We start from the raw sequence: 26,884 nt of genomic DNA, 5'->3' as shown, positions 1-26,884 counted from the left end.
CCAAAGATATGCAGAAATAGTAAACAAACACAAATTATCTATTTCTTCTGAACTATTTTCTAAGGAACTAAGTGGGACATTTTGTAGTAATGACATTAGATAAAACAATCTCTCAGTATACCATAGCATTTACTTTAAATAAAAGATCAATACACCAAAAGAAATGCATGCCTGACATTTACAAATTTCTCTCTTTACAAGACAGGATGGCATATCATTAAATAAATATAAAATTGACATAACAAGTTCAAAATGTTATGCACTGTAATATACATGTATATATGTAAAATAAAAATTATATATATTTATATGTGTGTGAGTGTGCATATGTGTATGCTAAGCATATTTTTAAGAACAGGAATCCGTGTTGAAAGGCTAGCCAGTTAGGTAATGGAGGGTGGGGGCTGTTCTCATGTCCTCACCTGTCGAATGATACTCTTCACACAACGTACTGGGAGGCCTTGGTAGTTGGACTTGATGATCCACTTGAGGAGATGGTGGCCAAGCACTTCGAAGACCATGCAGACATCTGGGACACGGTTAAGGACCATCTGCAGATACATTTCCTGGAGTGACGCAATTACTCAAAGCAGCCATCGCTGTAGCACTTGGCATTTCTTTCTTTATGAAATGCAACATCACTAGTATCAATAATACCACAAGTGGTCACCTGCTGTTTCTCACCTGAATGAAGAGATCTAACACTAAGTACTCATATCCTATATGTTACTCAGTGCGTGCTCGTCACGTTCAAACAATGTGCTCACCACCATACACAGAAGTGACCACAGCGAACCCAGGAGCTGGAAGTGCTCTTTGGCATCACACGGCTCCGGATGGACCACGACCCAACCCCACACCTCCCTGTGCTCTCGATCATTTCAACACCCTCCTTCCTGATAATCAGCCTTAATGAAAAGTGAACCAGGCTGAAACCTCATAAAAACTGATGAGAGGAAAACAACAACAACAACAAAAATGTCTTAGGTATCCTCCCTGACTGTCTAAATTTCCATCCCACAGGCGCCTGGGTGGCTCAGTCAGTTAAGCGTCCGACTTCGGCTCAGGTCATGATCTTGCGGTCCGTGAGTTCGAGCCCCACATCGGGCTCTGTGCTGACAGCTCAGAGCCTGGAGCCTGTTTCAGATTCTGTGTCTCCCTCTCTCTCTGACCCTCCCCCATTCATGCTCTCTCTCTGTCTCAAAAATGAATGTTAAAAAAATAAAAAAATAAAATTTCCATTCCATAGAACACTTTATAAAATAGAAATTTAAAAAACATAATGAAGACATTTAATCTTTTCCTTCAATACTATCTTTCACTGCAGAACTAGATCAACTTTAACACTATAGGCAGCTTTCAATAACACAAGATGACAATATAAGACATGGCACTAAGACCCACCTATATAATGAAATCTCAGGAATCTGGGTGTTTTTTCCCCCCAATAGAAATTCTAGTCAATCACGGACTCTCCAGAACTATGATCCATCAGAGTCCATCATACAAGTATATTCATATCATTCATACAGGAAAACTTCAACTGGCTCTGAAAGCCTTTGAGAATATACTGTTCATCCCTGCAAGCCGACAGATAGGTTATTAAAACAGGTTGGTTGATTTAATATTTTCTACAATACCTGGATCTACCACTCACATTACCACAATATTTGTCACTTTAAGTATTTTTTTTAATAAAATATTTCTACAGTGTTCGAGAACATTACAGATTCATGCACAGATAATCTAAAGCCAGAAGTTTTATTTCCCAACTCATTATAAAAAATGGCAAACTAAGGACTAAAGTTAGTAAAAGACACAGAGCCAAAGGCCAATAGTTCTAAGCACTGACCAAATGGGACCATAATGGTTTCTGAGCAATTTATTTAAAGGTAAGAATAGCCACTGGAATGTATACTTGCCCATACATCAGGTGGTTTCTCCAAAGAGACTCTGTCAGCTATCCCAGCAAACTGCCTTGCAGAACTGATACAGGAGGAGGGGCTGCCATGCCTGCTCACAGACAGGCTCACCTGGGGACAGAGCAGAGGACCAGCTCTATCTTCCTATCTACCAAGGGGGGAAATGCACTCAGCAGCTAGCAGAAATGATCTTGAGGCAAAGGGCAAGGTGACAGCAGCAGGCAGTGGCACTTACTAGTACCCTCGAGTCCAATCTCTAGAAGAAATACAGAATCTCCTTCAAACATATGCAGGAGTGCTTCCCTAGAAGATTAAGGCTTAGGAGATGCAGAAACAGGACGTCGGTCTGGGCTGGGGGATGGCTTTGTCCTCAGGTTTCTGGAGCCTGAGCAGGTCAAATATCAAGATCTGTTCCAAACATGATATAAAGGAGGGAGCAAAAGATCAGTCAAGGGAAGACCCTGGCTCTTGACACACCCGATCTTTTGCTCCTTGTAATGTGTAAAGATGACTGCGGCTAATCTTTCTCTGCTCTCTACTTACACATATGTAAGGCACCCCCCAGCTTGATACTGAAGGTAGAGCCCAGTGCTTGGACAAGAAGAATGTCAAAGAGCTAGCAGCATGTACAAGAAGGATGCTGAGTAATTGTACGGCCCCAGAGAGATTACCCAAGACACCGAAACAGATTGGCAGGAATTGGGGAATATTTTGGCATACCATTTTACAACACTAGGTGATCATACTAGAGGCATTATATGGACAGTGATGGAGCACAGGAAACAGAAGTTTAAATGAGTTTGAAATACTGCCATGTTTTAAAAGTAAAAAGAAAAGCTACATTATAATTTAGCCATTAGGAAGCAGAAGAACTGTCAATAAGGATACGTATTCCATTCATGCCTGAAATCTTGAAGTCATCAATTAACTGTACTACCATGTCTTTATTTGGGTCAGTGGGATCACTTTCTCGAACCTATGGAAAGAAAAATGAATTCAAGAACAGGAAGCATTTAAGACTGAAAGTCATTTCCATTATACCAATCAAAAATGTCTTTGTTTTTAAAAATAAATGATTCAGTATTTGAATTTATAAAAAATAAATTCAATTTTAATTAAGTAAAACCTAAAAAAAATTCCTCTATAAAATTTTAAGTCATTAATTTTTCTTACATTATTCACATTTTTGCAGTACTTACACATTTGAGCAATTTTATTTCATCCAAGGCTGTCTCTGTATAATGCTGGGCACTTTTTACAACTTTCATTGCAACAAATCTTTTCCCCCTTTAAAAAAAAATGCATATTTTTTATATTATCAGAAGTGATCATTATAATAAGATCTATTCAATAAACAGAAACATTTAATAACCTTTCCTTTAAAACAGTACTTTTCAAACTGTGTGGCCATAATTAAGCAACAGGTTCATGGATCAAAATAATCTCTTTTTTGTTGTGTGTTTGTTTTTTCCTAATAAGAATAAGGTAGACTGGGAAAATGTCAGAGTTCATCATGTAGAGTCAGTATTACTCTGTTAACATTTCTGTTTTAGTACGTATGTATATGTACACTGGGCAGCGGTGCAGTTTTATACTATCGGCTCATGACTTTTTTAAAAAAGTCAGAAACCACTGATTTAAAGGCCTATACATTATTATTTTACATTTGAATATTTTTCTGCTATGCATGAATTACTAGAAGAACAGTACGTCCAATGTCATGCAGTATCACTGAATAAGCTGCAGATATATAAGCAGAAGGAAGTTAATATGTTAAGATAACCGACAAGAGAACTTCAGACTGGGGGGGGAATGTCTAGCTGGGTGGAGCAGACCTGTGCTACGTCCTCTCAGGCCACCACACAAACACCTCTGCTCCTCAGCCAGCCTGTCTTATAAAGGTTGAACTAGACCAGAAATGAAATGCACGAATGACAAAGAACACTTACTGCATATCCCAGCACAGCCAGACAGTTGAGAAGTGTCCCCATCCTAGCTTCCTAATGACATGGTAGCGGCCATTGAAGAGGTCTCCAATTTTCACCGGATGGTAGCCACCTTTTATTAAAAAAAATTTTTTTTAATTTCAGAGAAATAGTAATAAATTCTCTTCCTTTGTCAGTTTTTCTTCTTTTTTTTTAAGATTTTATTATTCTCTTTTAAATGTTTATTTATATTTGAAAGAGACAGAGACAGAGCATGAGTAGGGCAGGGGCAGAGAGACAGAATCAGAAGCAGGCGCCAGGTTCCTGCTGCAAGCTGTCAGCACAGAAGCCACCGTGGGGCTCGAACTCACAAACCAGAGATCATGACCTGAGCAGAAGTCAGACACTCAACCGACTGTGCCACCCAGGAGCGCCCCAAGACTTCATTTCTTTTTAAGTAATCTCTACACTTTGTGGGGCTTGAACTTAAAACCCTGAGATCAAGAGTCACATGTTCTACCAACTGAGCTTAATCCAAGCTCCCTCTTTTGTCAGTTCTTGATACCATGCAATCAAGCTCTAACTAATAAAATCAGATCAAAATATGTTTAATAATCTAACATTTTTCTCAAAAATATCTTTCATCAAGAGAAAAATGTCCTTTGCCATTCTACTTGGCTTTTTGTTTGTTTGGATTTAACTTAGAAAGTAAACAAACCATCCAGTACTCCATTACAAGAATTTCAGATTTTTTTATTTAAAAATTTTTTAAAGTTTATTTTTGAGAGGGAGAGGGAAACAGGGAGAGAGGAAGAGAGGAAGAGGGGGAGACAAGGGGAGAGGGGGAGAGGGGGAGGGAAGGGGGGAGGAGGAAAGAAGGGGGAAGGGGGGAGGGGGGAGCGGGAGGGGAGGGAGAGGGAAAGAGAATCCAAAGCAGGCTCCAGACTCTGAGTTGTCAGCAGAGCCCAACGCGGGGCTCAAACTCACGAACTGTTAGATCATGATCTGAGCTGAAATCGGATGCTCAAATGACTGAGCCACCAGGTGCCCAAAGAATTTCAGATTTATTAATTCTAGGTGTACAAAATACGCACATGCCAGCTTTTGATCTTTCCAAACAACCTTTTCTTCTTCTTCTAAGCAACAAATTCAATGCAAATCTTTTTGGGTCAGTATAACATAACTCAGCGAAATGAAGGATGCGTACTCTGCCTAATTCTGCACACACCAATAGTTTACACACAGCCAATAAGGAATCATATAAGGTACAACAGTTTACCCTCCAAGACAGCTTGCTCCTCTCCTCACTCTTCTTCCAACCTCCAACTTCTGCTGAGAAACAGGCTGGAGAGTGAGAGAGGGCACGCTGTTAAGGCAGATACTGGGGAAAGATAAGGGTGCTTTCACAGATACCTGGCGTAAAAAGCCCTTTACTTCTCATGTGCAAGTAAAATAAGCCGGCTACAAAGCAGCGTGTATAAACATGGTACTATTTTTGTGGACTACACAAGAAAAAAATCTAGGAGGGTAAGATGTTAGCAACAAATATCTCTGGGCATAAAATTACTTTTATTCTTTTTATCTATCTTCATTTCTTACTAAAACAACAAAATACTCTCCTACTGTTTATTCTTTTAACATCTGCTTTTTTGCTGCAAAGTTGTTACTTCTCACTTCTTAAATCTACAGAATTCTTACAAGTCACTCAAGAAAGACATGCATGGTTTCCACCTAGTGTTCAGAGGCTCAAAGTAGATGCAGGAAGTATCTATGCCACATCTTTCACTACACCTAAGTATCTTTCAGAGTGCTAGGAGCAAACTTCCAAGAAATACTATGAATGTTTATGAATATTTAAAATGTTACTTAAATGAACTAGTGAAGCAGGAATTTAACCAGACACTGCGCTGCAAGATTCTTACTCTCCTACCAGTACACTGCATTTCTCGTATTTTAACATCAAAGTCTTTAACAACATTTTGGGTAAAAGATATGAACTAAAAGATAATAAATGAAGAATAAAATATAGTAAATTATTAAATAGATGGATGGGTGCTGACTAAACTCGCTGTGGTAATCATTTCACAATATACACATATATCAAGTCATTGTGCTGTACACCTTAAGTTTATACAGTGCTTATACAGTATTTATATATTATTAAATACATCTCAAAAAAAACCTGGAAGAACAAAATGGCTGATTACTTACTGAGAAGGTTAGACTAAAATTGAAGTGGGCTCTGAGTTTACAATTCAGTTTTGAACCATTAACATTAACACTGAAAAGAAGGAGGAAAAAACCTATAATTTACCCAGTACAAATTAGGGGCATTGTACTAGGCACCTTATTTTCAAAACCACGTTCCATGAAAAGAAACATAAGCTACAATATGTTCCATAACGTTCCATGGCAGGGGTGGGGAGAAGAAGAGAGGAGAAGTCTGTTTGGGAAATGCAAAGTTCAACGAAGCAGAGAGGATTCTTGACCAAAGGGGTTCCAAAAGCCCAAAGTTTTCACGCATGAAGGAACCTCAAAGAGAAGGGAGCCTGCTGCAAATTCCAGACATATTTGCACAGGAAATGATTCCTTCAAAAAAACAAGTCACATTTCACAACACAAAGTATTTTTTTTTATTTTTTTAAGTTGTATTTTTAATGTTTATTTATTTTTGAGAAAGAGAGCGACAGAGACAAAGCGTGAGCAGGGGAAGGGCAGAGAGAGGGGGACACAGAATCCGAAGCAGGCTCCAGGTTCTGAACTGTCAGGACGGAGCGCAATGTGGGGCTCGAACCCACGAACCGTGAAATCACAACCTGAGCCGAAGTCGGACGCTTAACCGACTGAGCCACCCAGGCACCCCTCACAACACAAAGTATTTAGGAAACGCCGGTGTCTCTGAAATTTCTTACAACCACCCCACCAAGCAGATGGTGCGGTTTCTCCACTGCTGAAGCGGACACAAGTCTCAGACACAGTGCTTAGTAGGTTCAGGGCTGGAAACTGGGTCTGACTCCAAAGTCCACACTGTGTCCACCAGGAAGAAATGAGCTTCATTTTCAACAACTGTAGGACTATTTCCTGGACTTAGTATACAGGGAACACTTGATAGCTTAATTAAAAGCTCCTGACTACTTAATTGCATATTAGTGCCAGCATTAAAGTCGCTAAGTTTAAAAATAATTTAATTATGCATAAAGAGAAGAAATTGGTATCACTATGCTATGTTTCAGATTTGAATTCTCAAACAGCCCAGAGTGCGTCCACGTGGGCAAGAACAGAAGAGCGCGGTTTCCAATGTAATCACAGCAGAAGCCAGCTGCTCCTTTTCTCAATGGGACTTTGAAAGTTGAAGAAAGGAAATTACTAGTTTAGTCCATTTATCTCAGGAGCCCAGAGACGAGCTAAGAATAATGTACCTAGCAGAGGATAAAAAAAAGAAGAAGAAGAAAAAGAAAGAATAACATACCTAAAAACAGGCCAACTAAACAAGAGAGGCAGAGAAGCAATTTTTGAATACAATAAAAGTGCTAAAACATCTATCCTTTTATTTTGGACATTTGACATAAATTTGACAATTTCAAGTCTATATTCTACATATTCTCCTACCCTAACTCCCAGATTGCTACAGAAAATAAGTCTCTTCAGACCATTTCTCAATCTCTTTGTCACAGAAGGGTAACTAATACTCATGCTGCCAGAAAGGTTGAGCATGACTCCCCAGAGCAGAGCAACCACATCAACCTAACGAACACCCACCGAATTAGAGAAAATGGACCCTTCAGGAACTCTGCCAAAAAAAATTCTCCAGTTCCCTGAGATCAGCTAAAGCATGCACCCATAATGACCATTAGCGATGGCCACTCCATGGCTCAGAACACCACCTAGCACACAAGGAATATCACGACCAGTCACAGACTACACAAGAGCCTCTCCTATTGCTGCTGTACCACAGGCAGTACGGGAGTAGACCCTGCTGGTGGCATTGGGCAGAGTACCAGAAAGACTCAAGCACTAGACAACTACCATGGCTTTGGGGTTTGGCTGACATATTTGTATTTCACTATGTGTATTATTTAGTGTAAAGGTCATGAACTTAGCACTGAGAAGTTTTCCTCTGATTTTTAAAGAAAGTTAGAACAAAAATATTAGATTTGATTACAAATACAAGAGAATAAAAATGGATTAAGTAATTACATTCATTCACTGATTTCTTCTCGACTCCTAGTCCTCCAGCACATTCACGAAAAGTGTAACTCAAGTTCTACTTGTACTATTAAGGATCCAAAGAAGACAATTCTAAAACGATGTTTCTTAGCTGTTCTGGAATTATTGGTCAAAGATAAAGAGGGCTCCCTTTTCCTTGTTGAGCCCAAATTAATCAATTTGACTGAATCAAAAGTTCAGAATTCTGTCATATACAATAGTCTGGAAGGATTTGCAGCAAAGTCTTTATTTTCCACTGAAGGTGTATTATTACTTTTTTTTTTTTTTATAGACACTAGTTTCTCAGTACTGTGATGGGGAGGTTTCTCTCACTAACCAATGAAGGCTTTCAAAAGTCATAGAAAATACTTGAGAATCACTTCCAACACAGTCTTAAAAAAGGAAGGGACGCTAAAAAGAAATCTGTTCACAGAACGATAATAAAGACATATCTAGGGAATCAGTGAAGATTTCTATGTTCCTTTCCTCAAAAGGTAATAGAACAAGTAGACAGAAAAGCACTAAGAATATGGAATATTTGAATATACCATCAACCAACTTGATGTAATTGACATTTAGAGAACACTCAACAGCAAATATATATTTTTTAATACATGGAACACGTATCAACATTAACCAAATACTGGGCATAAAACAAGTTTCAACATCAATTAAAAGATGCATAAAGCATGCTCTCAGACCACAACAGAATTAAATTAGAAATGAGTAACAGAAAATACCACAAAATTGAGAAACTAACCCCTTTCAAAATAACTGATGGGTTAAAGAAGAAATCAAAAGGAAATTATAAAGTATTCTACACTAAATGAAAGTGAAAACTTAAGACCAGAATCTGTGATGGGGCACCTGGGTGGCTCAGTCGGTTAAGTGTTCAACTTCGGCTCAGATCATGATCTCATAGTTCGTGAGTTTGAGTCCCGCATCAGGCTCTGTGCTGACAGCTCAGAGCCTGGAGCCTGTTTCAGGTTCTGTGTCTCCCTCTCTCTCTGCCCTTCCCCCACGCACGCTCTCTGTCTCTCAAAAATAAATAAATGCTAAAAAAGAAAAAAAAATCAGAATCTGTGAAATATTGCTAGAAACATTAACACTTAAGAGGTATATTTAGAGCTCTAAATGTCTACATCAGAAAAGAAAAAAGATCTCAAATCAATAAGCTGTTTCCAGACTAAGAAAATAGAAACAGAACAAATGTAACCCAACGTAAGCAGAAGGAAAAAAGAATAAAAATAATAGCAAAATCTGTGAAATAAGAAGCATAAAAAATAGAAAAACAAACCAGTGAAACCAAAAGCTGGCTCTATGAGAAAATGAAAATCATAAACTGGCTAAGTTGACCATGGACAAAAGTAAGAAAACACGAATTAGCAACATGAGTGAGGTGACACCACTACATACTTTTACAGCTATTAGAAGAATAATGAGAGTAATACAAACAATTTTATGCCTATAAATATGAAAACATAGATGAAATGGACACATACCGTGAAAGACACAAAATACCCAACCTCTAATCAAGAAATATATACCTAAATAACTTTATATTGGTCTTCTAAAATCAGTTTGTAGTTTATTTTCCCATAAAAAAATGAATTGGTGAATAATCTCACACATTTACAGGAAAAATACTAACAATTCTACACACTTCCTGAAAACGGAAAAGGAGGAAACACTCCCAATCCCATTCTATGAAGCCAGCATTACTTTCATTCCAAACGCTGGCAAAGGGTAAGAAACCTACAGACCAATTTTCCCCATGATGGCGATATAAAAACTGAAATGAAATTTTATCAAATCTAATTAAACAACATATAAAACAGATAATACTCCATGACCAACTGGGGTTTATTCCAGGAATAAAAACTTAGAAACCATATGATCAGCTAGATAAACACAGAAAAAAAAACATTTCCTGATGTCCAACATGAATTCCTGATCAAAATTCTTGACAAAGCAAGAACAGAAAAGCCTCTGTGAAAAACCTACAGGCAGCATCAGACTTAAAGTTGCCAGGGAACTATAAGAAGAGGGGGCTCATTCCTAGATTAAAAGGACTGAAAAGGGGGTGCCTGGGTGCCTTGGTTAAGCATCTGACTTCTGCTCAGGTCATGATCTCACGGTTTTTGAGTTCGAGCCCACATCGGGCTCCTTGCTGACAGGACAGAGCCTGCTTGGGATTCTCTTTCTGCCCCTTCCCCTCTCTCAAAATAAATAAATAAACTGAAAAAAAAACCTCATGAATATAATCTCTGTTATTATACCAAATAGTCTCTGTAACACTAATGAATGGGAGAGAACGCTACAGGGAAACTCAGAGCAAAGGAAAATCCTTCAAAAGAGGGTTCCTATTTACCTATGACCAAAAGAAGTAACAACAAAACTCACTTGAGCATAAAATAAGATAAATGCAGAAACAATTTTTGCAGTAGAGCCAGAGATTTAAGTATAACACATAGATTGAGAGACACTGAATATATGAAATGTTAATATAAAGTCCAACAAATAATTTTAAGCTCTTGCCTACTACCAATTACTCATTCAGGTATGTGTTTCAAAAAGGATTATGATTTGAATCACACCAGCATTTACTAGCTAGTAACACTGAGCAAATTGCTCTTTTTCTCTGGGTTACTCTTGCCCCTGTGGTCACTCGCTCAGAACCACACATGGGGACATATTAAGTGCCACCTAAGTGTTTACTGTTGTTCTGCCATTATCCAAACCCACTACGACTAATGACACAGATTAATGAGTCAGCAGGCCAGGATTCAGGGTAGTGTCTAGAGCTACTTAAGATGGTAAAACTAACTGACCCAACGTGTAATTGAATTCATTAACGTAGCCCAATCAGCAAAAAGTTTGTGACACTCCAGATATGATGATTTATAGCTGTCAAATGTCATAAAGAAAGTTATCTTTTTTTAAGGTTTTTATTTTAATTCCAGTAGAGTTAACATACAGTGCTATATTAGTTTCAGGTATAAAATACAGTGATTCAGGCGCCTGGGTGCCTCAGTCGATTAAGCGTCCGACTTTGGCTCAGGTCATGATCTCACGGTTCATGGGTTCGAGCCTCGCATCAGGCTCTGTGCTGACAGCTCAGAGCCTGGAGCCTGTTTCAGATTCTGTCTCCCTCTCTCTCTGCCCCTCCCCCACTCACGCTCTGTCTCCGTTTCAAAAATAATCAAAAAAAAATTAAATATAGTGATTCAACAATTCTATACATTACCCAATGCTCATCATAATAAGTGTATTCCTTAATCCCCATCACCTATTTCACTCCCCACCCCACACATACCCTACCTTCATTCCAGAAACCAGAACGGTTAAGAGTCTGTTTCTAGTTTGGCCTTCTCTTTTTCCTTTGGTCAACTGTATCTTAAATTCCACAAATGAATGATATCATATGGTATTTGTTTTTCTCTGACTTATTCTTCTTTGCATTATACTCTCTATCCACATAGCTACAAATGGCAAGATTTCATTCTTTTTATGGCTAGGTAATATTCCATTGTACATATGCATATGCACATCTTGTTTATCTATTCAGCTACTGATGGACACTTGGGCTGCTTCCAGTTTGTCTATGGTAAATAACCTTGCAAAAAACATAAGGGTGCGTGTATCCATTTCAATTAGCGTTTTCGTTTGGGGTAAATACCTAATAGTGCAATTACTGGATTGGAGGGTAGTTCTGTTTTTTGAGGAACCTCCATACTGTTTTCCACAGTGGCTGTACTAGCCTGCATTCCCGCCAAGAGTGCAAGAAGGTTTCTTTTTTCTCTACATCCTACCCAACACATGTTGTTTCTTGTGTTTTTGATTTTAGCCATTCTGACAAGTGTGATGTGATATCTCATTGTGGTTTTGATTTGCATTGCCCTGAGGATGAGTGATGCTGAGCACCTTTTCATGTGTCTGTTGGCCAGGTAGATGCCTTCTTTGGAGAAATGTCTGTTCATGTCTTCTGCCCATTTTTTAATTGGATTATTTGTTTTTTGGGTGTTGTATCAGTTCTTCATATATTTTGGATACTAACCCTTCATCAGTTATGTCATTTGCAAATATCTTCAGGAGATTGTCTTTTGGTTTTGATTGTTTCCTTTGCTCTGTAGTAGCTCTTTATTTTGATGTAGTCCCAACAGTTTATTTTTGCTTTTATGTCCCTTGCCTCAGGAGGCATATCTAGAAAAATACTGCTATAGCCAATGTTAGAGAAATTACTGCCTGTGCTCTCTTCAAGGACTTTTATGGGTTCAGGTCTCAATTTAGGTCTCTAATCCATTTTGAGTTTATTTTTGTGTATGGTGTAACAAAGTGGTCCAGTTTCATTTTTCTGCATGTGGCTGTCCAACCTTCCCAACACCATTTGTTGAAGAGACGTTTTCCTATTACATATTCTTTCCTGCTTTATCGGAAATTGACCATATAATTATGGGTTTATTCCTGGGTTTTCTACTCTGTTCCAGTGATCTATGTGTCCATTTTTGTGCCAGTACCATACTGTTTTGATTACTACAGCTTTGTAACATGACTTGAAGTCTGGAATTGTATACCTCCAGCTTTGCTTTGCTTTTTAAAGACTGCTTTGGCCATTTGGGGGTTTTTGCGGTTCCATACAAATTTTAGGACTGTTTGTTCTAGTTCTATGAAAAATACTGTTGGTATTTTGATAGGGACTGCTTTAAACCTATGCTTTGGTTAGTATAGACATTTTAACAGTGTTTTTCTTCTAACCCATAGCATGGAATATCGTTCCATTTCTTTCATCAGTGTTTGTAGTTTTCAAAGTACAGGTCTTTCACCAGTTTGGTTAAATTCATTCCTAGGTATTTTATTATTTTTGGTGCAACTGTAAATGGGACTGTTTTCTCAATTTCTCTTTCTGCTGCTTCATTATCGACGTACAGAAATGCAACAGATTTGTGTATATGACTTTGTATCCCACAACTTTAATGAAATCACTTATCAGTTCTAGCAGGTTTTTTTGGTGGAATCTTTTGGGTCTTCTACATGTGGTATCAGGTCATCTTCAAATAGTCAAAGCTTTACTTCTTCCTTACTGATCTGGATGCCTATTATTTCTTCTTGTTGTCGACTGCTGTTGCTAGGACTTCCAGGATGAAAAAAAGTGGTGTGAGTGGATATCCCTGTCTTGTTCCTGACCTTAGAGGAAAAGCTCTCAATTTTCCCCTGTTGAATATGATGTTTGCTGGGTTTTTTTTTCCCATATATGGCCTTTATTATGCCAAGGTACGTTCCCTCTAACTTACTTTGTTGAGGGTTTTTACCATGAATTAATGTTGTACTTTATCAAATGCTTTTTCTGCAACTATTGAAATGATCACATGCTTTTTATCCTTTCTTTTATTGACGTGATATATCAAGTTGATTGTAGAAACTTATCTTTTTATTAATGGTTTATCCAAACATTAAAATATAAAAGTACCAAGATTTCCAAAATTCAAGTTAAATGTAATTTCCCAAGAGATACGAGTGTCAAAAAAAAAAAAAAAAAAAAAAAGAGTGGGGCTTATCATCGTCTTATTAAAACGCTGGCTTCTATCATGGGTGCTCTCTCTCCCCTCTCTCTGCTAAGCTAGCTGCTTGTTGAGAGCAGCCCTGTAGAGAGGCTCATGTGGCAAGTAACTGAAGCCTCTAGTCAAACAGCATGAGGAATTCAGACCTTCCAACAGCCAGTGAAATGATGAGAGAAGGAGATCCTTTGGGCCAGTCAAGCCTTCAGATTACTGCAGCCTCAGCATGACTGTAACACCTCATGAGAAAATCCTGTCCAGAACCAACCAGATTATCTGAACATCGTTTGAACAGAGACATTGGTAGCCTTTGTTCCAGACTACCTTTCAAGGTTTTCCAAAGTGAGTAACTTTGGAAAACAGACATACCATCTCCTTCTGGAGAAGAGGGCGCAGTGGTTTCTGCCCAGTATGGTAAGTATGTCCCCTCAGGAACAAAGGCAGGGAGGTGTGGCTGCATGCCCATAAAAGATTAGAGCTTCCTAAGCTTGGTGCTCCATGGTGTGCAGAGCGTCCACCTGGGCCTGCCTCCACATGGCCCTTGTGGGATTTGGAGGGTAAGGGGAACCCGTATGAACATGAGTACATGCTGCTTGTGGTGCTGTAAGTAATAAAATCCTTTGTTTCTGACTCGGGAGTCTCATGTCTTCTGTAAGCACTATGAAAATGGCTGGCTAACTTGTTAGCTTGCAAGAAGAATAAAATCTCAGAAATGTCTTGGTTCTTGTTAGATTTATCTTCAGCACCAAGAAGTTTAGAGTGACTAGTTTACTTTCCTCTTATGAAAACTGTCAGTCTCATAACCACTGCATTTCCTTCCTTGCTCTGATGACCAAGAAACAGAGGAAAATGTGCAACATTTTTAAATTGTACATATATCTATTAATAAACCTTTATGTATCAACCTTAATGTAACTAATTATTTTTATTCTAGAATTTCCTCATCTATTTGTCTATTGTATTCTATGTATTTTATGTGTAAAATGTCTCCACTATGTGAAAGTGTTTGGATACAATCAACAGTTACTTATCTTTCAGGGTAAGCTCAAACAAGGTCCTCTCCTAGAAAGTATTTCCTGATTTTCCTGGCTGAGGAGAAGTTCCTGTCCTGTGCTTGTCTTATGTGCCTCCATAATGCCTCATCATGTTCTGTTACAGAACACAATATTTTAATTATTCTTTTTTTCATGTCTTCCTGGAAGATTTTAAACACTACCAGGGCAAGAGATAGTATCCTCACCACACAGTACCTGGATCGCAACAGGCAAATTAATAAACACATGAGAGAGAGAGAGAGCACAGAACACAAGAGACATGGATGGTTCTCTGTTCCTTGGTATGATGTGAGGGAAAAATGCGCAAGGCTTTGCCAGTTTAAGATGTGGGTTAAATTTAAATCCTGGGTTAATATTACACAGAAAAACAGAGGAAGGCCCAGAAGGAATAAGAGATAGCATGAGGAAAATTACAACAGCAGGAAGGCATGCTCATGGTAAAATAAATACTTGTGTTTGATGCTAAGAAAGCAAGGAAAGCACACTGGTATCAGACTGTGAAGAGGCTTGAGAGCTGTTCAAGGGTAGACTTTCATTATTAATTGTGAACAAAATTTAGTAACACAGTATATCCTTAGAAGATTTCCCTTTATTTGTCTTCTGATCAGATAGGGGAAACAGGAAACTAACAATTTAAATATATCCCAAGTAATATCATATAAAAACACCACTAAGACAATTGTATAGTGGAAAACTTGTATTTTTTATACTGCAAAATTAAAATGTATAGTACTCAAAACAAACTGGTAAGATGGAAATCGAGTTGTGATAAGATTTCTAAGATCCTGAACACAGCCATAATGGGATCTACAAACATTTAAGGGTTAAAGTCCGCTAACAGCTCCCAATGTTTACAAAATTAGAATGTGATTCTAAACAAAAATCAAATACAGTAAGGATTTTATCTGCTTTTATGATCAATAACTAGGTTTCCTGTCATTTTAGTGCTATAATTTTGTAGCTACAGCAAAATTTTTCTAAACTATAGTGATGTTGACACTTTCACTTTGCTAGAAAAGACCCTCAAGAATGACAGAGCCCACAGTGGACATGCAAATTGCATACTGGGGCAAGCCAGACTCTAAAAGCCTAATCTCTACATTCTGTAGTCTAGAACATTCTGAACCATCCAGCAAGAATGGTTTAGAACTCAGCATTCTAGGGATGCCTGGGTGGCTCAGTTGGTTGAGCATCTGACTTCGACTTTGGTTCAGGTCATGATCTCATGGTTGTTGAGTTCGAGCCCTGCATTGGGCTCGCTGCTGTCAGTGCAGAGCCAGCTTGGGATCCTCTATCCTCCCCTCTCTCTCTGTCCATCCCCGGCTTGCGCACTCACTCTCTCTCAAAAAAGAACAACCATTAAAAAAAACAACAACAGGGGCGCCTGGGTGGCTCAGTCGGTTGAGCGTCCGACTTCAGCTCAGGTCGCGATCTCGCGGTCCGTGAGTTCGAGCCCCGCGTCGGGCTCTGGGCTGATGGCTCAGAGCCTGGAGCCTGCTTCTGATTCTGTGTCTCCCTCTCTCTCTGCCCCTCCCCTGTTCATGCTCTGTCTCTCTCTCTGTCTCAAAAATAAATAAACGTTAAAAAAAATTTTTTTTAAAAAACAGTGTTTTTTTTTAATTTTTAAAAATGTTTTATTTATTTTTGAGACAGAGACAGAGTACGAGAGGGGAAGAGGCAGAGAGAGCAGGAGACATAATCCACAAAGCAGGCTCCAGGCTCTGAGCTGTCAGCACAGAGCCCTACATGGGGCTCGAACCCATGAACCACAAGATCATGACCTGAGCCCAAGTTGGACACTCAACCGACTGAGCCACCCAGGCTCCCCAAAACACACAGTATTCTATAAATGCACCTTGGAGGTTGTTGGTAGTCCTTAAAAATGCATAGGAGTAAACATCAGATCATAAATGGTTAATGGCTGTTTTTAAGAGACCAAGGACAAAGATTCACTTGACTCTGTAGTTTGGGTCACAAGCTTTTTTTCTCATACATACACATAGAACTAAGTGTGCAATTTCACTGAAAATATATTGCGCATACTAATAGCCTACCAATCTCAGAATTCACAGTTAAAGAGAGTTAAAAGACACATTTTATATTCATTACCAACAAGTTCTATTGTTTCTTAAATACACTATGCCAGGCATAGCCATTGGTCTCTTCATGTATCTTTGATAGGAGAATCTAAACCATTCCTCTACGAAATACGTTCTTATAAAATTTGCCCTTATATTGAAAAACACAGTCAACAGAAACTAAATACAGATTCTTTAAAGTCCATTTGAGAATCTAGTTAATACATCTACTTAATAGGGGCATCTGGGTGGTTCAGTCGGTTGAGCGTCCTACTTAGGCTCAGGTCATGATCTCACAGTTCATGGGTTCAAGCCCTGCGTCAGGCTCTGTGCTGACAGCATAGAGCCTAGAGCCTGCTTCGAATTCTGTGTCTCCCTCTCTCTCTCTGCTCCTCCCCCGTTCATGCTCTGTCTCTGTCTGTCTCTCTCTCTCTCTCCTTCAAAAAAAAAAAAATCTACTTAACAGTATGCTGTAAGATAAATACTCCAGAGGACTGATAGAGGTATTAATTTTTCAGGTGTTATTTTTGTCATTTAATGAAATAAGTCTTTATGTCCATGCTTCTGCATTAATTTTGATTGTCTGCAGTTTTGAGGGGTTTTTTTGTAAACCAATTTCTCAGAGAAAAATATGCCCCCAGAATTTACATGTAACCTAACAATTTATGTGGGTCCTCTATGAATGAAGGTCTATCTGACTGGATACAAAATCTCTGGCTCACCATTTCTTTTCTTGAGTATGTCAAATGCATTACTCTATTTTCTTCTGGACTAAAGGGTTAATGTACAGAAGTGCGATGACAATCTGACATCCCCCCCACCATGACATGTGGTCTTTCTGCCTAAAAATTTTATCACTACATCAAGCAGGCAAAAGCTGTAATACTGATTGGGATTTTATGGTTTTTATGGATTTTACATCTTATTTCTTCTTCTTAGCCTTTTCCTTATTTGTGTTGTGGGCAAAAGAAGAGTAAATAGATACTGTCTCAAATTCTAAAAGGATACACTTTCTCTTTTTAGTAAACACGGGCTTTAGTACAGGAACCTGGACATTGTTCATATATACTCAAAGATTCTGGGCTCACTTCTTGGTTATTAATTATGTTCTGGATAAGTTAAAATACAATATATTAAAATATGAACTGGGGGGAGGTGTTGCCTGGGTGGCTCAGCTGGTTAAGCATCCAAGTCCTGATTTCAGCTCAGGTCATAATCTCACAGTCGTGATACAGAGTCCCGCATCAGGCTCCACACTGATCATGGAGCCTGCTTAAGATTGTCCCTCTCTCTCTGCCCCTCCACCGCTCATGCACCCCACCCCACCCCACCCCAAAAGAACAAAAAATACAAACTAGGGAAACAACTGATTTTAGAATGAGAAAGCCTTAGGTAAAAGCAGAGTTCAGAAATCAGAAGACAGGTGAAAAGTACTGAGACTTCTTTCAGTAACTAAGACACTTTTAAAGTAAAAGAACCCTGAGAGCAGTTGCCTGGCTATTTAAAACCAAAGGCCGTAATTATATGCACTCAGATATCAATATATAACTGAAAGATTAAGTTCCTTCAAGACGTCAAGGCCTATTGTTATTTTTGGCTCCTACTGACCATAAAAGCGCAAGGATGTACGAAAACGCACGGCAGTATCTGACTCAACCACACACCCGCAGGCATTTTCCCATCTATCTCTTGTAAAAAATGAAGAATAACATATTGTGAATAATCCAAATTCTCAACTAAAGAAAATATAAAAACGGGAAAAAGAACATAGGTTTAGATTCAAAGGACTACAAATGTAGAAGTCAAAGGTCTTTAACAAATATATGGAAAACAGAACTTATTTTTGAGGGGCACTTGGGTGGGTGGCTCAGTTGGTAAAGTGTCCAGCTCTTGATTTTGGCTCAGGTCACAATCTTGTAATTTGTGAGATAGAACCCTGCATTGGGCTCTGTGCTGACAGCATGGAGCCTGCTTGGGATTCTTTCTCCCTCTCTCTCTGCACCTTTCCTGCTCACTCATGCTCTCTCTCCCTCTCAAAATAAATAAACATTTAAAAAAAATAACTTATTTTTGAGTCTCAATCTAAAGTCCCATCTAGTTTTATAATCCAAGAGCAATTCGTGCTTTCTAGCTTAATCATCATGAGAAAGCCTAACTCATGTACCAACTTGTACATTACTCCTATGTTAGGTACCCAACACAGCATTTACATATAGTTAGGACTTTAGGCTTGTGGCTTTAGATTTATGGCTTATAATCTATGCCAGACAAAAAGAGTATTAAATGAATTTATGCTCCAGGAAAAGCAGTTAAATGATTACACCCAAAACAGATACAGCTAAACATACTTGGGGAGTCAGCAACGTCCTTTAATTAATTTCTTGTGACATTCTTCTGACAAACTGTATTCTCTAAAAAAGGATGCCAACAGTATCTTCCACACCACTTGCTCTTCTAGAGCCCTGATGTTCTATTATCAAGAAAAGGAACTCTCTACTTCTCTTCTTTACAGGTCTGACTGGCTTCTGAGATACTTCCAAACAAAAGAACGTAGTACAAGTGACTGGGTGATTTCTGAGGCTAGGCTGTACAAGGCGATGAAACTGTCACTTTGTAAGGTAGGTGTCTGCTTTTGGAACTCCGGCACCAAGTCAGAAGTCTGACTACTCTGAAGCCGTCATGCTATGAGGAAGCCAAGCCACATGGAGGTGTTCCAGCTGGCAGTTCTAATGGTCCAATCCTTCTGGTCCAGGGGCCAGATATGAGAGTAAGCTTTCAGATAATTTAGGGCCCAACTATCAAGTCACTTCAAGCCTTTGAGATGTCTCAGCTGAAGCCACAGATATCACGAGGCAGAGACAAACCATCCTAGCTTTGCCCTTTCTAAATTCCTGATCCATAAAATCATGAGCAAAATTAAAAGTTGGCATAAGGCTGCAAGTTCTGGGATAATTGGTTACACAACAATAATAGCCAGAAGAGTCATTACTCTGCTCGCCACAACAGCTATGTTAAAAGCTCCTCTATTCTGCAAGAAAGAGGTAACCTCAATCTTTCCAAGACTACTATCCCCCCAAATCACTCATTTAATTCTTTCCTTGCTGGTCCTTCAACCTCTCTTCAGACTGCTTCTCTTCTGCCTAGAAATATGCTCAAGGTATCCTGTCCCAAAATCAACTTTCCCTGGTTCATATCCGACCTCGCCCCCCAACAAGCTATAAAATGTTCTCTTCATTTGACGGCTAAGTTTCATGCAAGAACCTGCTATGGTCTCTCCAGTATGCCTGGACATCTCCATGACCCATCACTGGCCCCAGTCATTGGTGTCACTGGGAACTCTCCCTGCAGGTAATTCTCACTGGCCTTGTCTGAGCTTTCACCCTCCTCAAAATGTGGCTCAACTGAATGCTGCTATTTATTATATCCTGCTGTCTTGAAAACTCCCACTTTTATGCCTCAGACCTAATAGTCTTAGAGGGAACACTACCATCTCAGTTGTATTACTAATATAGGAAAAATGAGTATTCTCGTGGGAAGAATTTGGGTCTGGAAGTCTGATGAGAGATTCAAGTTTGAACGTTTGCACTGAATAGGAGCGACATAGTGAAAAGAGCTGAGTAGGCTGAAAGGATCAATAAAAGTTGTAGAAAGAGGTAACATGATTTTAATCAGCATATAAAAGGACAAAAGAGTAAAGCATAATCAAGATATGATGAAGAAATTATAGTCTAAGAGTTAAATCTTCTTTAAAAAATAAACACAGGGGCACCTGGGTGCCTCAGTCCCACTTCACCTCATAGTTCATGAGTTCAAGCCCCACGTCGAGTCCTGCACTGACAGTGTGGAGCCTGCTTCAGAGTCTGTGTCTCCCTCTTTCTCTGCCCCTCCAGGGCTCATGCTCTCTCTCTCTTTCTCTCAAAAATAAATAAAGTTTAAAAATAAAGTAAAATAAACACAACGTCACATGACACAAAAAGAATAAAATAAAAATATGGACATTATTAACATTAGAAATAAATAAAAACAAAGAGACTATTGGTAATACCATGTAGTTAGTGGTGCCATGTGGAACCATACTCATGTTACTTCCAACATATGTATAAATCAGTATAATCTTTTTGGAGGGCAACTGGTGACATTTTTTTTTTTTTTTTAAGATTTTATTTTTACGTAATCTCTACACCTAATGTGGGGTTCGAACTCACGACCAGGAGATCAAGAGTCACATGCTCCAGTGCCTGAGCCATCCAAGCTTCACAACTGTTGACATGTTAAAATCAAAATATGCTGTGCTCAAAACTAGCTAATCCTTTCTACATATTTATGCTCAAAACAAATGCATAAGATGAATATACAAGCAGCTCCCAGCAGCATTATTTACAATAGTGAAAACTGAAAACCTTTAAATATCTGATCAATACACAGAGTAAGTAAATAAGAACACAACATTATACAGAAAACAATGATGCAGAACTATATTTAGATTCATGGAACTGATTCCATACATGTTGCTGGGAAAAAAATAGCATTATATGGATTATGCACAGATCAATTTCATTTATGGAAGTTATACACATATGGATGGATGTGCATATATACGTATTAATTTCTGGATAAACCCTTTCAATTCACCTTGGAGAAATGGGACTGTGGAAAAGCGTTGGAAGTAAAAGTGAGAATTTTAAGTTTTTGCTTACTTCCTACTTTGTTTGAATTTTTAACATTAAGCATATAAAACTTTCATAATAATTTTTTGAACTAGCAAATAAGAAGTAAACATATATTCCACAATATAAAGAGCTATACTGGGGTGCTTGGGTGGCTCAGTTGGTTAAGCGTCCAACTTCAGCTCAGGTCATGATCTCACAGTTTGTGAGTCAGAGCCCTGTGTTGGGCTCTGTGCTGACAGCTCAGAGCCTGGAGCCTGCTTCGGATTCTGGGTCTCCCTCTCTCTCTGCCCCTCCACTGCTCATGCTCTATCTCTCTCTGTCTCTCAAAAATAAATAAACATTAAAAAAAATTTTAATAATAAATAAATAAAGAGCTATAGGAATATGCATATTTGGTCACTTTCCACCATGGGTGTGAACCTCAAGTTCTAACATCAAAAGCCGATAAGGAAATGGGGGCATCACAACAGTGTTAAAACCGTTAATAATAAATCAGGACATCTGGGGTAGCAGTATACTTTCCCATGTACTGAGAGTGGAGGAAAATTCTCATGGACTCTCTAATGAAAACAACGTGTGTTACTATGAACCATGGCCTCAGCACATTCATGTGAGTACATATGCAGGCACACACAAATAGAAACTCCAAAGAAGATATGTAAATGGCCAATAAGCATAGGAAAGGATGGTCAATATCAATAGTCTTTTAAAAAATGAAAATCAAAATCACAATGAGATACCACTTCCATAAGAACAGAATGGCCAAAACAAAAGTAAGTATTGGCAAGGATACAGAGAAATTATAATCCTCATACACTGCTGGTGGGGATATACAGTGACATGTGGCTGCTTCACAAATCCAGTCTGACAATTCCTCAAGATATTTAAACAAGGAGTTACAATATGACCCAACAATTCCATGCCTAGGGTTACCCAAGAAAAAGAAAACATGCCCACTTAAAAACTCATATACAAAGTGTATGTGTATATATAGTAGCATATTTTTGATAGCCAAAAAGAAGAAACAACCAGATGTATACCAAATGATAAATGGGCAAACAAAATATAATATATCTCGACCACAGAATATTATTCAGTATAAAAAGGGAGAAGGTGCTAATACATGCGACATCATGGACCAAAGTTAAAACGATGCTGAGCCAGCCACAACAGGCTACACACTATAGTGCTCTCTTTACACCAAATGTCCAGAATAAACAAACTCATACACAAAGCAGATCAGCGGTTGCCAAGGACTGGGAAGAAGAGGGAAGAACAGGGAAGAGGACTGACCGCTAACAAACGTGATTCTTGTTTAGGGTGATGAAATGTTCTGGAATTAGACAGTGCTAACAGCTGCCCAGTCTGTAAATACACTGAAAACCAATAAATCGCAGCCTTTAAAGTGGGAAATTATATGTACAGTACTCCTCTCTTCCTAGCAGTTTCAATTAGCCATGGTCAACTGCAGTCTGGAAGCAGGTGACCCTCCTTCTGGCATATCACCAGGGGATCAACAGTAGCCTAATGCTAGGTCACAGTGCCTACGTCATTCTCCTCCTATCACCAGGAGATCAACAGTAGCCGAACACTAGGTCTGTCATTCCCTCACTTCATGTCATCTAGCAGGCATTTTATCATCTCACATCACCACTACCACAAGGGTGAGTACAAACAGTAAGACATTTTGAGAGAGAGAGAGACCGACCACATTTACACAATAACTTTTATTATAGTATACTGTAATAACTGTTCTATTTTATTATTGTTGTTGTTATCTCTTATTGTGCCTGATCTGTTTACAATTTAAACTTCATCACAAGCATGTACGTATAGGAAAAAAACATAGTATATATAGGGCTTGCTACTACCTGAAGCTTCAGGCATTCACTGGAGGGTCCTGGAAAATAACCCCCATGGATTAGGGTTTGGGGGAAGTATTGTAATCAATACAGAAAACTGCAGGAGGAAAAAAATAGCAGGTTTTCAAGTACTGCTAGTCAATATAAAATAGGAAAAACAACAACAACAACAACAAAATCTAAAACTCTTTTACTTCATTTCAATATTCTCAATTCTAAGCTGACTCAGGATCCAATACAGACAAATAGGAAAATCATCATGATTCTGCCTAATCCAGAACATCAATGCTAAGGAGGAGAGGGACCTGGATATGGAACTCTTAAGAATACAGTTCTTTTTATCTACTAGCCTCAAGTGGGAAATAAAAACTACAGGCAACTCTATTATAAACTTTAAAGTTGCTAAGAGACTAGACTGTAATCATTCCCACCAAAAAAGGGAAATGATAATTACGTGACACGATGGAAATGTTATCTAGCACTAAGGAGGGTAACCATGGTACAATATATAAATGTACCAAATCAACACCTTAACTCAGAAGACATACACCCTACACTTACATAATATTGTGTGTCTATTGTATCTCAGTAAAAATAAATTAAAAAAAAAGGGAGAAGATAAATTATTCCAAAACCTGTCCCATTACTAGGTTCTGTTTATAAAAAAGTGTTTTCACAATCCTTAGACCCCACATAAGAATCAAACATGCTCGGGGCGCTTGGGTGGCGCAGTCGGTTAAGCGTCCAACTTCAGCCAGGTCACGATCTCGCGGTCCGTGAGTTCGAGCCCCGCGTCGGGCTCTGGGCTGATGGCTCAGAGCCTGGAGCCTGTTTCCGATTCTGTGTCTCCCTCTCTCTCTGCCCCTCCCCCGTTCATGCTCTGGCTCTCTCTGTCCCAAAAATAAATAAACATTGAAAAAAAAAATTAAAAAAAAAAAAAAAAGAATCAAACATGCTTGGGCCCACCGAGATAATCGGTGGATGGTCCTGAGGAGCCACCACAGTGAAAGAAATGACGTGCAAGAGTGCTTCGGGTTTTGGCCAAAGAAGGAAGGTAAAGGAATTTATGTTCCAGTGAGTCCGTAAGGGGACTGGGAGAGGATGGGGCAGGAAAGCGAGCCATCACTGAGTGCACTCTTTCTGAAGCAGACTCCCGAGCCCAGCAGCGCAGGCCAGCAGAGAGAGGGCTGCGGGGTGGCTGCAGGAACCGTATCCGCAAAGGGCACGCGGAGGTGCACATGTGCAGTGGCACAGGTGGTGCTGTGCACACCCCTGCTGGACTAAGTGGAGACAGAGGCGGCATCTGGACTGGGCTCTGTCACTGCTGCTGCACCACCCAGTCCCGCTCTGGCACCGAGCACGGTGGGGAAAGCCCCGGCAGCATGGCCAAAAGCATTCTCACAGTGGGTGCTGGCAGCGCCCGGAGCAGCGAGGAAGTCCATGACAGATGTCACAGTGGCTCCGGCCCAGGTCCCATGCCACCCACCTCTGGGGACATGCAGATCCCAAAGTGCCAACCGTGCAGGGAGCTAACAGGTAGGGACAAGAACCACTGACATTTAGAATGCAAGTAAGACCCCTCTATACCCAAAAACTGGAAAATTCCACTCACACAACTGAATATGTATAGGGATTTTTCACGGAGATGAACAGAGCTGCTGTGTGCTCAGTTCCCCAATCTGTTCCATGTCAAGCGGAACCCCCAGTCTCTGGCTGCTCTCCTACCTCCCTGGCTGCTCTGTTTCTTTCAACTCGTTCTTTCTCCTCCTAGATTCCACCGAATCTCTCAAAGCCCTGTCCCTGAACAGCCTTTCTGCATCTTTTTTATTCACTTAACACCTCCTGCATGATTTATTTTCCTACCAAATCTGCAGTACTCGTGTAAGGCTGGGGAGGAGGCCACTAGACCACGTCGACTTCGCACGGAACTGCGGGGCTCTCTTGGCTGACACCAGCTGCGAGTCTGCAGCTCGGCTGTAATAGTTAATCATCTGTAAGAAGGGCTCGCAAAACTCCCTGAAGGGTGCTACACTCGCGGTCACCTCTTACTACAACATAAGGGCCACAGATTAAAATCAATCAAGGGAAGAGATGTAGGGGGCAGAATCTAGGAGGGTCCCAAACACACAGCACGTAGGTGTCCCCTGCCAGCGGAGTTCTAGACAGAGCCGATTCCTCTGGGTAATGACAGGTGACCACACACAGAGTACTGCCAACCACAGAAGCTCATCTAGCCCTGGAGCCCAGAGTCTTTATTGGGGCTCTGCCAGTGCATGGCCTGAGGCCCCCAGGTAAACAGACACTTACGAGGCTGGACACTCCAAGAGCTTAGACATTATCACACAGAACTTAGGGAAAAGGCCAGACCTCTCTTTGGGCAATGTTAAATTCTTTACTACACCATTTGCTAGCTGCTCTTCCGAGCCCCAGACTCCTACTGCTAGTTGTCTTTTTGATATCTACACCAGCTTCTTTAAACTAAAATGAATAAAGTCAAACTCAACAAAATTTCCCCAGACCAACTATGATTTCACTGTTCGTGTTAACAGTGCCAAATCTACTTTCCAAGAAGGAACTGAGGCAGTTTGTAAAACCACAATACAAGATACAAAATTAGAAGGAAATTGGGGCAAAGAAAAAAACAGCCCAGAAAAAAATCAAATAGAATAATGCTGCGGTGGAGTCAGGACACAGAACGCAGTGCTGGAAATTCCTGCTCACTTGGTAGGGCAAGGCTGCATGTTTATTTGGCTGGAAGTTTTTTTTTTTCATAGCCAAATAATATCCAATACCAAGAAGAATTAACAAGCAGATTCAAAATTCACAGGGTCCTTAAAAAAAAAAAAAATGATGCCCAGAAGGCACTGCTTTCCTTCCAGTCGCATCAAGGTTCAAGACTTGGAATGTTTTCGTTGCTGTCCTCCATATTCAGTTGTTTGTCAAATGATCAAGATGCTTCCTCTGTGGTGCTGTTTGCTTTTCGACCTCGCCTTTCTATGTATCTTCTCTCTCTAGTCATTCAAGATTCACAGATTAATCTTTTTTTAAATATAGCAATTCCCTGTGCAAAATCTACAATGGTTCCTACTCACTGCTGTATTTTTCTTTTTAAAAACATTTTTTTCCTACTTACAAAGAAATACATGCTCAATACAGAAAACCAAGAAAAACAAGCAAAGAGGTAACACACACACACACACACACACACACACACACACACACACAAATCCTATAATCCACACGTAAGTAGGTATGGCAACCTTTACTTAGCAATTCTTTTTTTTTTTTTTATAAATTTTTTTTTCAACATTTATTTATTTTTGGGACAGAGAGAGACAGAGCATGAACGGGGGAGGGGCAGAGAGAGAGGGAGACACAGAATCAGAAACAGGCTCCAGGCTCTGAGCCATCAGCCCAGGGCCTGACGCGGGGCTCGAACTCCCGGACCGCGAGATCGTGACCTGGCTGAAGTCGGACGCTTAACCGACTGCGCCACCCAGGCACCCCAGCAATTCTTTTTTTTAATGTTTATTTATTTTTGAGAAAGAGAGAGACAGAGCACGAGTGGGGGAAGGCTAAGAGAGAGGGAGACACAGAATCCGAACCAGGCT

At 39.7% G+C, this 26,884-nt stretch overlaps 1 protein-coding gene across 20 annotated transcripts in view; it reads right to left on the bottom strand.

The window, feature by feature from the left end:
• Positions 1 to 26,884, bottom strand: part of SRPK2 (SRSF protein kinase 2) — a 256,095-nt gene that overhangs the window by 38,636 nt on the left and 190,575 nt on the right. For all 20 annotated transcript variants that reach the window (XM_019825360.2, XM_023250282.2, XM_045052278.1 and 17 more), the window contains 4 exons: positions 3,872 to 3,980; positions 3,122 to 3,209; positions 2,811 to 2,898; positions 423 to 529 (listed from right to left, as the gene is read on the bottom strand). In XM_019825360.2, the coding sequence (XP_019680919.1) occupies positions 423 to 529; positions 2,811 to 2,898; positions 3,122 to 3,209; positions 3,872 to 3,980 (392 nt within the window). The remainder of the gene's footprint in view (positions 1 to 422; positions 530 to 2,810; positions 2,899 to 3,121; positions 3,210 to 3,871; positions 3,981 to 26,884) is intronic.

The sequence above is a fragment of the Felis catus genome, chromosome A2 (genome assembly GCF_018350175.1).
Source record: "Felis catus isolate Fca126 chromosome A2, F.catus_Fca126_mat1.0, whole genome shotgun sequence".
Taxonomy (NCBI): domain Eukaryota; kingdom Metazoa; phylum Chordata; class Mammalia; order Carnivora; family Felidae; genus Felis; species Felis catus.
The sequence above is the reverse complement of the archived record's forward strand: the minus strand, read 5'-3'. Positions and strand labels throughout refer to the sequence as shown.